The 12460-nt window shown below is 47.3% G+C and overlaps 1 protein-coding gene across 1 annotated transcript; it reads left to right on the forward strand.

The window, feature by feature from the left end:
• Positions 1-139: 139 nt before the first annotated feature.
• RBM42 (RNA binding motif protein 42) lies at positions 140-11076 on the forward strand. Its single transcript, XM_035119676.3, has 10 exons — positions 140-610; positions 1450-1603; positions 3196-3283; positions 4106-4171; positions 5774-5934; positions 6785-6925; positions 7339-7548; positions 8134-8254; positions 8715-8909; positions 10579-11076. Exons 1-10 carry the CDS (start codon positions 450-452, stop codon positions 10689-10691), a joined length of 1410 nt encoding a protein of 469 aa, XP_034975567.2. The 5' UTR covers positions 140-449; the 3' UTR covers positions 10692-11076.
• The last annotated feature ends 1384 nt before the right edge of the window (positions 11077-12460 follow it).

Here is a 12460-nt window from a genome sequence, read left to right on the forward strand (position 1 = left end):
CTTCAGGTTAAGTACAGACTTCCAGAACCAATTACACTCATACTTCGGGTTAAGTACACTTCAGGTTGAGTACTCCGCGGACCCGTCTGGAACGGATTAATCCACTTTCCATTACTTTCAATGGGAAAGTTCGCTTCAGGTTAAGTACAGACTTTCAGAACCAATTGTGTAGTTAAACCGAGGTACTGTAGGTTGCCGCCGAGTTTTCACCAGAGAGAATGACAAGGAAAGAGCTACACCGTCCTGCAACCGTAGAGAGACACAGCCTATGACAGCTCTCTGCTTGTATCGGAAGTTCTATTTATCCTCCCACAGTCGGTGGGGATAAATTGGCGCGCCGGAAGTTCCGGGGATATCGTCATCATCGCTGCGCCGGAGGTAGTCTCGGTGAACGGTGGTCCATCCAGCTGTAGGAGTGGTTGCTACCGACTTCGAAGAGCTCTTGAGCCATGGCGTCTCCGGCGATTCCGCCCCCTCCGCCGCCGGGAGGGCCCCCCGGGGTGCCTGGAGGGGTGCCCGGGAAAGGGCCACCGGCGGCGGCGGCAGCAGGAGGCGGCGGCGCGAAGAGTGGAGAGGAGAGACTGAAGGAAATGGAAGCCGAGATGGCCCTGTGAGTGAAGCGGGGAGGGCGCCCGTGGAGGCTCCCATTGCGGGGCCCTGTGTTTGGGGGGGAGGGGCAGCGGAGAGCAGCCAAAATGGTTTCATGGCCTGAGGTGATGGGAGCGGATGGGATATTTCAGGGGCTCCCTCCATCCATCCATGTCTTACAGCGACAGTCAACATTGACAGTGAAGACGCTGGAAAGAAAAGCGTTGCAGGTGCCAGGAAACGGGGCTGTGGAACCCAGGGCAGTGTTGGTAATGGGAGCTCCGAGTCTCCCTTGCGAGCTAAGATGCTTCCAGTTCAGAGCCAACCTTAGCCTTGTTCTGAAGTGAATATTTCTCCAAACAGCCTGCTTTACAACTCTTGGTGTGATTTGTCAATACACTTTAAAACATTTCATGTTTTAAGCAGAGGCTTGACAGGCATATGTCAAGAATGCTTTGATGGTGTTTCCTGCTTGGCAGGGGGTTGGACTGGATGACCCTTGTGGTCTCTTCCAACTCTATGATTCTTGTCTAGATTATTATTAATATTACTATTTGGTATTTATATCATGCCTTAATAGAAGTTAAAGTAGTGTCCATGGCCCCCTTTCCCCTTGTTTTATCTCCTCAACAAATCTGCGAAATTGATTAGGATGAAAGGTGTTGCAGATTCCAGAGTGAGCTTCATTGCTGGCTGGGGGCAGGGCAGGATTTGAACTTGGCCCTTTGTGGTCCTCAGCAAGGATATAATAAAAACAATCAAAATATCAAGCGAATTTGTTCAGATTAATAATGGAATGGTGTATGTGGAGCATTTGTATGGCAAAAGAATCATATAAATGCTAAGGGTTCTTGTTTACAGGTTTGAGCAGGAGGTGCTGGGAGCTCCAGTATCCTTGCCTCCTGTTGCCCCTATGGTAGAAGCTGTCCCAGTTGCCCTGGCAGTGCCAGCTGTGTCTGCAGTCCCCCCGGTCCCTGTCATGCGACCCATCATTGCCACCAACACCTACCAACAGGTGAGGAGTCTGCTTGAGATTTACTTTTTGCACTGCAGGATGCTTGTTTGACAGCTTTGAGGGGCAGGGCTGTAGCTCAACGGTAGAAAACATACTTTGCATGCAAAAGGTCCTAGGTTGAAATCCAAGCATCTCCATTTGGGAAGGGTGGGGGAGAACCCCTGCCTGAAACCCCTAAGAGCTGCTGCTCATGATTACTGTATAATGCTGAGCTAAATGGACCAGTGGTCTCACTCTATATAAAACAGCTTCTGGCTTTCAGTAGAAGCCTTGAAATCTGGTGCAGATGAGGAAGGCTGGGCTTTGGGATTAGAGGTTCAGATCACACATTTGTAATTTTCAAAATATATTGGTGCTGTCACTTTTCCACTTTGGCCAAAGCAGTAGGTGTTGATTTAGGTTTTTTATTTTTTTAAGCAAAGTAATAATAAAAAAATTAGAATTAAAAATGTGCACTCCCTCCCCAGACCATTCCATTATAACTATCCAACCTCCCAAAATTTCAACACCTCTTGCGATAGTTTGACCCCTTTTCGTTTTAAAACTACAAATTCTACAAATATCTTCCATATCTCCTCAAAATCATTTCTCCTGCATATTCCCCGTCTTACCTTAATAGCATATGCTAATTTATCATTAATAGCTATACCCCACACCTCTTTATACTATTTTTCCATTTTATATTCACCTTGCCCCTTGTTTATTTGTAGAATTTATTTTTGTTTTTCCCTTTCAAGTTCTTTTGCTTCAATTAAATCTAGTCTCCAACCCAGTATCAGACTTCAGGCTCGGAGACCGGAAGTAAGAGTAATTAATTGTATTCAATTATTTACTCCAAGATTTTCAAATATTTTACTGTCCTGGGTATTGATCCATTCCTTTTTACTTTTCCTATTTAAATGTAAGAGGTCCAATAATTTCTAATTGTCCATTTTTTTGTCTTCACAAGCTCTTTGTTTTAGATTCTTTTCCAGCCAATAAGTTTGACGTCTGGCCCTGGGCTTGGGTCCAGAAATTAAGTAGTAATGTTTATTATTTTATTACTCCAAATTACATTCCTCCTTGGAAAGTTATTAAGGACTGACCCGTATTCTTTGCTTCATAATACTTGTTCTTCAGAGTGAGAAATTCATCCTTTAAAATATTTTCTCTCTGAGCTCTCAGTTTCTGCTGCTTAAATCCATGGCCAGCAGAGCCTGCTCCCCCCACCCCGATTTAGGTTTTGAACAGTGTTTTGAAACAGTAGAATATTTCTTTTTAGCACATAGGTAATACAGTGTGGTGTAATTCTACAACAAACCATTCTTATAGCACTAACACTGTGTTTTTCTCTTCATTGTTACCTCTACCTCACCCATTAGGTTGTGATGTGCAAGTCCTCTTTCAATCATACCACTGCAAGTTAGATAGGCGTTTGATGTTCAGGAAGCAAGGAGTACAGATAGTGTAGGGTTTTGGTCTGATGCAGCAGAGCTGCCCTACAGAAGCTGGGGTGAGGAGGATAAATGTGTGAATACTAAACTTTTGTACTTGACTGTTCATCTTACTTTGCTGACGTCTTTTCTTGCCATTTGTTTCATTTTTTCTTCCAGGTCCAGCAGAGCCTGGAAGCCCGAGCAGCAGCAGCAGCCACTGTGGTGGCCCCCATCGTGGCTCCTCCAGTGCCATTTGTGGGCCCAGGTATATAGCCAGTGCCTTTGTAATTCTATGCAAAGCCTGTGTCCCTCCAGTTGTTGGGCTCCCAGCTTTCATCAGCCTCAGCCACCATGGTTGGGGCTGGTGAAAGTTGTAATCCAGTGACCTCTGTAGGGTCACAGGTTCCCTACCGCAACTGCAGTTATGTCAGATACTAAGTTGTGTCCCACCCAAAGTGCTTAAGAAAATAACCAAGCAATTAAAACAGATTAATAAATTGTTAAGGCACTAAGATCACATCAGCATAGGAATGAGAAAGCTGTGGCCCTCCAGCTATTGCTGGACTACATTTACCATCATTCCTGGCCTTTGACCGTGTTGATTGGTGATGGGAGTTGAAAGTCCAGCATCTGGAGAGCCATAGGCTCCCCATTTCAACTAAACCAAAAGAGCTAAGAATAAAACATTCAGGAACCTACAGGTCGTAGACCTGAAAGAACAAATAAGTTTTCAGCTAGCTTCAGAACAGCAAGAGGGAAGTGTTCAAACAGAAATTCACATTTTGTTGACCCTGCAATAGAGAAAGTTATTTTAAGTGTTTCCTCCAATCACACCTCATAAGGAGGAAGGGCATGCAGAAAGGAACTCTCCAGCTGACCTAAGTGGCCAGGCAGGCTCATATTGGAGGAGATGATCCCTTCAAGTATACTTGATTGTCAGTAATTTAGGGTTTTAAAGGCTAATTGCCAGCACTGTGAATTTAGCCTGGAAACAGCAAAGTTGATATAAAAGAGCAGAGATTGCAAAGATTGTGAAATGGGATTCGTATGTCCAAGGGCCATGAAATCCATTCTCTGTTTCCTCCAGCTGTCCCCCCACAACGGCCCCCCATCCTCCGGCCGACCTTTGTGCCTCATGTTCTGCAGAGATCTGGTAAGCTGTATCTTTTCATTATTTGTTGGTTATGTTCACCGTTTTGCAAGGAACCTGGAGTGGGAGGTTTGGTGGGATTCTGTGGAGGCAGATATGAAGCCACGATTCAGTGGGAGTGCATATGATTTGTATGGGTGAAGGCTCAGGTTCAGTCCCTAGGTTGAGGATATTGAGTAGCTGGGAATAGCCTCTGCTTTGAAGATAATGGCAAGGTGCTGGTGGTCAGGATTAGTCTGGTTCACTATAGGTCTCCTCATTAAGAGTAGGGATGGGGAATCTTTGTGCTTCCTGAAGTTGTTGGACTGCAGCTCATGTCATCCTTTACCATTGACCATACTGGCTGGGTTGTTGGGAGTTGGAGTCCAACAGCATCTGGAGGGCCAGTTTCCCCATCCTTGATGTAATGTATCTTCTTCCTATTCAGCACAGACATAGGTTTTCTTTCACCGATCCTCTTCCGGTGACTCTTCGTGATAAGCAGGTTTATCTTAAAAAGAAAAATCCATTGGGTGTCTAGCCATGTTTCCATATAGCATAAGGCATGGGTGGTTTTAAAGAGTGTTAGCCTTCTTCCCCATGGATTTTCTATCAATAGCTGCTAGTAACGATGGCCATGTTTAACACCCACTGTTTGAGACAGTATGCCTATGAATGCCAGTTGCTGGGGATAAGAAATTTGGAGAGTGCTGTCACTCTTAGGTCCTGCTTGTGGGCTTCTCATAGATTTCTGGTTGGCCACCAGGAGAACAGAATGTTGGACTAGATGGGCCTTTGGCGTGATGTCCCTATTGTGCTTCATGGCATTTGCACAGAAGTTGGAGAGAGATCTGAATGCACATCACTGCATAGCCTGATGTCTCTGGGGCTCTCAGGGAATCCAGAGGCTTTTTGGGGTTCAGCTGAAGGAAAAACCAATAATTCCTTTCCCTTTGATCCACAGCATATAAACCAGTCAATGAATGGAAAGTATGTTTTCTGAATGCAAAGCTCTTTAATTACACTTCTAAGCTGCCCAGCCAAGAATATAGAAACTGAAGGTTGGGTGGGCAGAAAACACCAGTGTAAGGGACAAAAGGTACAGAGACCCCCCTTCCATCCTGAGGAGTAGTAGTTCCTCCTCCAGCACCAGCGTCAGCGGCGAGGGGGAAGAATCCAGTGGGGAAGGAGGAAGTAGGGGACAGGGCTCCGGCAGGATGGCAGAGCCTCTGCTGCAAGGTAGACAGGAAGGGAGAGAGAGGGAAGAGGGGGAGAAGGAAAACATGGAAAGGAGAGCCTGCCTCCCTCCGGTTCCGGAATTACGCCGGCGGAAACGGGGGAGGAGATTTGGAATGCCTCGTCTCTTATGTTGGAAGAAAACATGGGAACCCCCATTCCAGGGTTCTGTGTGAGACTGAAAACATGTATCCTGTACAGCTCTAGCACTGTAAATAGCCTGCACATAATAAAAGCATGAAAAGGCAACGGTGTGGAGAATCGTTACTCTAGAGTAGTCACAACGCTCCCTCTGTGACAACCAGAAATATTTTAGATGCCTTTATTGGTCAGTGTGCTGAGTGCTGCCTAACACTGCTTTCTAATTATTATTGCATTTTCTTTTTGCAGGTGGCCCTCGTCCTCTGCCAATGCGGCCTCCTCATCACCAGTCTATGGTGGGGCCCCCCATGTCAGGCCCCCAGGGCCCCCCAATGCTTATGGGCCCCCCAATGCAGAGAGCACCTGGCCCGCCCCTAGGGGGAATAGGGCCCATGAGATCTGGTCCCCCGGTGAGTTTCTTTTTCTTTGGCGAGAGGGTGGGGGTGGTATCTGTTTTTCCGATTTTTGAGGCTGCTCTCTGCTTCTGTGCCAGAGTTCACTCAGAGGGGATTAGATTGGGACATGCCAGTGTAGACCAAAGGGGAATACATGGGGCTACTGGGAAAGAAGCAGGAGAGAACTGCCTTCTCTTTAGCCCAGTGTTTCTCAAACTTGGGTCCCCAGCTGTTATTGGTCTACAGCTCCCATCATTCCTAGCTAGCAGGACCAGCATTCAGGGATGATGGGTGTTGTAATCCAACAACAATTGGGGACCCAGGTTTGAGAAACCCTACTTTTCTAGAAGTCTGATTCAGAACTATTATCAAGCAACAGGATGTGCCCAACGGGGGCAGGTGACCGGGGCTGAGAGCTGGGGAACATCCTTTATTATGTTGCCAGGCTGGAAATGAACAGCTTGAGTATTTGGCACTATGTGACTTAGCTGTCTCTGTGCTGTAAAACCCATGACTTGCCTTACTCCTACCGAACCTTCACAAACATGTACAAGGGGAAAGCTTAATGGGAGTGGCTGGTGTTCGGTTTTATTTACGTGTGGTCCCCCCCCCTCCAGCCAAAAAAGGCTCCCAGATCACTAGTATAACAGGGTAGTCCCTATCCTTAAGTTTGAAGTCTAAAGTTACAAGGTATGAAAGAAAAATGCATTAGGAAGTGGAATGAAATAAATAAACTTTGGCGCAAGCTCTCCAGCAACGAGACTTGCAGGGTCAAAGTGGGATGGGGACTTGATTAGCCTCATACTTCAGATATTAGCATTGAACTTGCAAAACTGACACTGATTGCTGTCTGCTTTTTGGCTAGGTTGGGCCAGGGATCCCCGTTGGTCCTCTGGCGCCGCTGGTGCCTGTTCCTCGACCTGTGGTGGTGCCCCCCAAAGTGAACCCCACTGTCATCCAGGCCGCTCCGACGGTGTATTCTGCCCCGCCAGTGAAGAAGCAAGAGGTTAGTAGTGAGCAAGCCGAATGAAGGCCACGTTATTTTGTATTATTACTATTTATTGCATTTGTTTCCCATCTTTTTTCCCCAAGGAGCTCAAGCACATGGTTCACAACCCTGCATGGTAGGTTGGGCTGAGACTTGGCAGTGACTGACCAAGGTCACCCAGTGAGCATCATGGCTGAGGGGGGATTTGCTTCCTGGGCCCTAGTCTGATGCTCTAGCCATTACACACACGGTTTAATTCCCCGAGTGTCCCAATGGGTGAATCCTTTCTGACACCGTGCGGGAAGTTGCTGAACTGCACCACTTAAGATTACCTTTGCCAGGCAGTTCCGGCAAGGTGGAGGCGTCTGAAAAAAGGCCTCCGATGTGTACTACACCGGAGACATCACAGCCCTTTCCCTTTCTATCTGCAGGAAGAGCATCGGGAGCCCCCACCCCCCGTGGTGGAGGAGAAAGAGCCAGTTGGGATGGAGGAGCCTGTGATAGGTCCAAGTATGCCGGAGGCGGAGCCTGCTCCAATGGTGGATGTGAGGAGCCTGCAGCCACTACGTGGGCATGAGCAGCCACCTGTGCGGGGTGGGAAGCGATCCCGGGGGCCCGATGTTGGATTTGTACCTGTCGAGGTAAGGAGCAGTGGTGGCTTCCCACTAGGAATGGGCAGAAACTGGTGGGGAAGTGAGGTGAGATATCTCTGCGGCAGAAGTTGCTCCCACTTACAGTCACCACACAGAGACAGCTTAAGGTCCAAAACAGTTTACTGCTGCAGAAGATAAGGCTTCAGTAAAGCAGCTCCAGACGTTGATATATACATACAGCTTGTATGTAGACTTTTTACAAAATACAAGTACACAGACTCCCAACTCATGGACAGACTCACGGACTGACACACTACAGCAAAAGACCTGGCCACCATGAGCTGGCATGCCTTAACACTGGGCTGTAACCATAGCAACAGGCTTGACTGACTTTGTACCTGTTGGCTTATCTCATACATGGGAGATTTATGCTCATGAAGGAAATTAGCTCCTTCCTCCAAGTCCAGTTCCCCCAACAGGGTAAATGAGAATGTGAGGGGAAAGAGAGTCTGGTTCAGTCAACCTACCTACTCGGAGGTCACCAGGCTAGAAACAAATTTTCCATTTGAAACAAATTCTTGAAGTTGTCTGTTGCCTCATCAGCACATTCTCTCTCTTCCCATCCCTGGCCAGCCTGTTGTAGAGAGCACACCAGAGGACAAGAAGAAAATGAAGCAGGAAAAGCTCAAGCGCTGCATCCGCACAGCTGCTGGGACGTGCTGGGAGGACCCCAGCCTACTTGAATGGGATTCCGGTGAGTGACCATCTGCAGGTGGGTTGGTGAACAGTCGAAAATACTGGCAAGAATCCTCATTGCAAGGGACTGTTCCCTCAAGCCTGGGGTTAGTTGACATCAGTGGTTGTCAATAAATGCTTTCATATTTAAACTTCTGTTTGAAATAAATGTTAATTCCAGGTTAACAACTTCATCAACTTGACTTTTGAGACTTGGATAATAAACTCTTAAAATTAGACAGGTTTGGGGGAAATAACACACACTTTTACTGCTGTTTGAAGGCCGAGGAGTCATAGAAGACACCGAGGACTAGTACCTTGATTGCTGCAAATCATCCTGCTTTCCTTTTGCCCACGTACTTCGCCATCTTGAGGCCCAGAAACTTGTTATGCCAGGAAAGGGTTCAACAAATTGTCAAAAGCGCAAATTGTCCAGCCTCATGTCTTGTGCTCTTCCTCCCTTCCTCTCCGCCCCCCAGATGATTTCCGGATCTTCTGTGGCGACCTGGGCAATGAAGTGAACGACGACATCCTTGCACGTGCTTTCAGCCGCTACCCCTCCTTCCTGAAGGCCAAGGTTATCCGGGACAAGCGCACCGGCAAGACTAAAGGCTATGGCTTTGTCAGCTTCAAGGACCCAAACGACTATGTCCGTGCCATGCGGGAGATGAATGGTGAGACGCTACCTGAGCTGCGGACCCAGGTCATGGAAGCAGAATCCTAGAATTCTGAGGGTTGGGGTACCTGATCCCTATTGGGCAGGGGGTGGGGAGAGCTAGGAGCTGTACAGGGCCTAGAATTGCTCCCTCCCAGGGGAGCCCCTGCTCTGCTGAAGTGGGGGAAAGATCATGGGTCAGTGGCAGAGCATGCACTTCGCATGGAGACAGTCCCAAGTTCAGTTCCTGGCATTTCCAGGATCAAGTAGCAGGCAATGAGAAGAACCTTTGCTTGAGATCGTGGAGCACTGCTGCCAGGCAGAGTAGACAAACCCAGTACAGTGGTACCTTGGTTCTCAAACTTAATCCGTTCCGGAAGTCTGTTCCAAAACCAAAGCGTTCCAAAACCAAGGTGCGCTTTCCCATAGAAAGTAATGCAAAATGGATTAATCCGTTCCAGACTTTTAAAAACAACCTCTAAAACAGCAATTTAACATGAATTTTACTATCTAACGAGACCATTGATGAAAGCAATAAACAATGGACTGCAGTCACAATCAATCAATCAGTAGCTGAACTGGGTTCCACATAGTCACAAAAACAAAACAAAAAAGCCGCAAAATAAATAGCAAAAACAGACAGACCTCAGCTTAACACTCAAAACGGAAGTGTGGCACTCAAAACGGAACATGTTTGGCTTCCAAAAAAAGTTCACAAACCAGAACACTTACTTCCAGGTTTGCAGTGTTTGGGTTCTAAGTTGTTTGAGTACCAAAGCGTTTGAGAACCAAGGTACCGCTGTAGTCTGTATCAGGCAGCTTCCTGTATTTAAGGCAGCAATATGTCTACTTGTTTTCTGAATCTTTCCAAGGTTCAATACTACAGGGAAATGGCCAGCTCCTCACCTGCCAGCACTGTTGTGTTAGGTCTTGAAGGCCCTCGTGGCATCTCCAAAGCTGCTGCCTATTACTATTACTAATACTAATACTATTACTGTTTACTGCCTAAGGTCCCAGGGCCGGTCATAACAATTTAAAGTGCAACATTAAAAAAAGATTATAATCACAAGTGTAGGGTGGGTCCTAAAATACTGCACCTCGGGTGTCAAAGGACAAGGTGTGTCTCCAGCATGTGATGGAACTGTAGAGGAAGGTGTCAGATGCACCTCTCTGGGGAGGGAGTTCCGCAGACTAAGAGCTGCCACAAAGAATGCCTTTTCCTGGGTGGCAGCCACTGAGCTTCTGGAAGTGATGGAACTACTGTATCAAGAGGGCTCACTCTGCTGATGTTCAACACCTAATAGGATCAGTAATATGACATATATCTTGAGGAGGGAGCTGGCCACCAAGGCTTTCTGGATACTTGTGTACCTCTAATCTGGTGTATATTTTGAGGACTATGACTGACTTCAGATGCTCCTGCTTGGGGAAGTCTCTAGGGTTGCTCAATTCCCACATTAGTTGTCTTGTTTGATGGCGTAACCAGAGGCTATTGGCACAACGTATTAAGTTGAAGCCCTGGGGTGTCAGCCAGTGAATTAACCGAGGGCGTCTTGGGAAACAGCTCCACATTTCTCCAGCTGCACAAGGTGAGCTGGCTTGGACAGGACAGTCTTACTGAACCTTCATTCCTCTCTCTCTGCCTTCTCCCCCAACCTCCCCACTGCACTTTCCTGTGTCTGCGGCAGGAAAGTACGTCGGCAGCCGGCCCATCAAGCTGCGCAAAAGCATGTGGAAAGATCGCAATATTGACGTGGTGCGCAAGAAACAGAAGGAGAAGAAGAAGTTGGGGCTGAGGTAACGAGGTGTAGGATGCCATTGTCTGCTATTCACCCATTGAAGCAAGGAATTGAGTGTCTGTAGGCCTGTTCGATCCTGCCCTCTGCTGGAGAAGAAGCAGACCGCAGGAAGAAGCTGCCGGCAGGAGATCGGAAGTGCTTTGTTACTCCATCAGTCCAAGGCCTCTTCCGTGTAGAAGATACGTGCGTGTTCTCTCTTTCTCAAACACAGACAAACCCTTCCCTATGAGCTCTGCAGTCTAATAGCAGCTTCGTGGGTTCAGTGCTGAGGAGTCGCAACTTGCAAACTCAGTTGGGGGATAGTTTGTGCATAATGACAACTTCCCTGGACAAAAGTCTTCTTACCCAATAAAGTTGTGTGTATCTCTTTTTTTCTTACTACATCCATTCAGCTTGTCTTCTGTGTAGTTATTCCCTCGCTAGTTTCCCTCTGACCAATATGGCCTATTGTGGGTCCCTCACTATTTTTAAAGAAAGATGCTGGAGCTTGTGTCCCTCCAGGCTACTGGACTGCATCTTCCCTGGCTATTGCCCAGGGCTGGTACAAGTTGGAGGCCAACTGGTTCCCCATCCCTGGGCTAATTGGCCATCTGCCACATTTTTTGCTCTAGACAATTCCTTTTGTTGTGGTGCCCCTTCTGGAAGGAGAGTGCCTTCCTTTCCTGGTTGATAAAGCTTCTTCCTGTTCCATAAAGCTCTAACCCCATGTTGGTTCTAGATAGGACATAGCAGCCCCCAAGAGATTGCCTTGAGTCTGTGATGCCAGTGGCTGAATCTTGTAGCCAGACTGGGCCTCGTGAGGCCCTGAAAAGCCACATGTAGGGTTAGCGTGATTCCTTTGATACGATTGTGCAAAAGGAACCATTTTGGTCCTAGAAAGCAGGTTGTTGTTGTTTCGTTTAGATTTTATCCAAAAGGGTCGACTTACAAGCAAAGTGTTTAGAGGTTAATATCCCCCTCTTATTTGATTTAACATTTAACTTTCCATCCCTATTCTTCTCCACGTCCCCAAGGTTCCCCCTCTCCCCTCCAAGCAGAGCCCTCGTCAAAGTCCTAGGAAAGCAGCCTTCTTCCAGGTAAACCTGTTTGCCTTTACTCTGACTGGCAGCGTCTCTCCTTTTTAAGAAAATTATTTTTGAGCTGTTCTAGGAAATGCTGAGGTTTCTTGGAAGCTTATCAGAGGAAATTGGGGTGGGAGGGGCGTGGAACTATCCTTTAGTGTCAGAGTGCATGCTTTGCATAGGAACCTAATCAAGCCCTGCTGGGTTGTCTAGTCCAGCAATCTGTTCTCACAGTGACCAACCAGTTGCCCAGTGGAAAACTGCATTGGAGAGCCTGATCTCAATGGCAACCTGGTCTCATTCCTAGTAGCTACTATTCAGAAGCATATGGCCCCCAGCAGTAGAGTTAGAACAGACCTATCTGGTTTAGTGGTCACCAGAAGGCTTATCCTCCAATAATTTGTCTGGTTTTCTAAGGCTACCCAAATCGGTGGCCATCACTGGCTCTTAAATTGGTATGCAGAAAGTCGCAAGATCAAACTCTGGCATCTCATTAAAAAGATGGGGTGCAGTGAGGCTGCTGCCAGTCAGAGTTGTCATTACTGGGTTAGATGGCCAAATAGCCCGACCTCTTCCTAAGACCAGCCTTCTACTCATTGGTGCTATGGGTGTGCCAAGTTCTGTAAACCAGGAAAAGGGAACCTGTTAAGTCAGCTTCTTTTCCTCAGGGTTGACCAGTTGGGCTGTGCACCTGTGGTGGGGGCCAGAGA

The sequence above is a fragment of the Zootoca vivipara genome, chromosome 6 (genome assembly GCF_965207765.1).
Source record: "Zootoca vivipara chromosome 6, rZooViv2.hap1.1, whole genome shotgun sequence".
Classification (NCBI taxonomy): domain Eukaryota; kingdom Metazoa; phylum Chordata; class Lepidosauria; order Squamata; family Lacertidae; genus Zootoca; species Zootoca vivipara.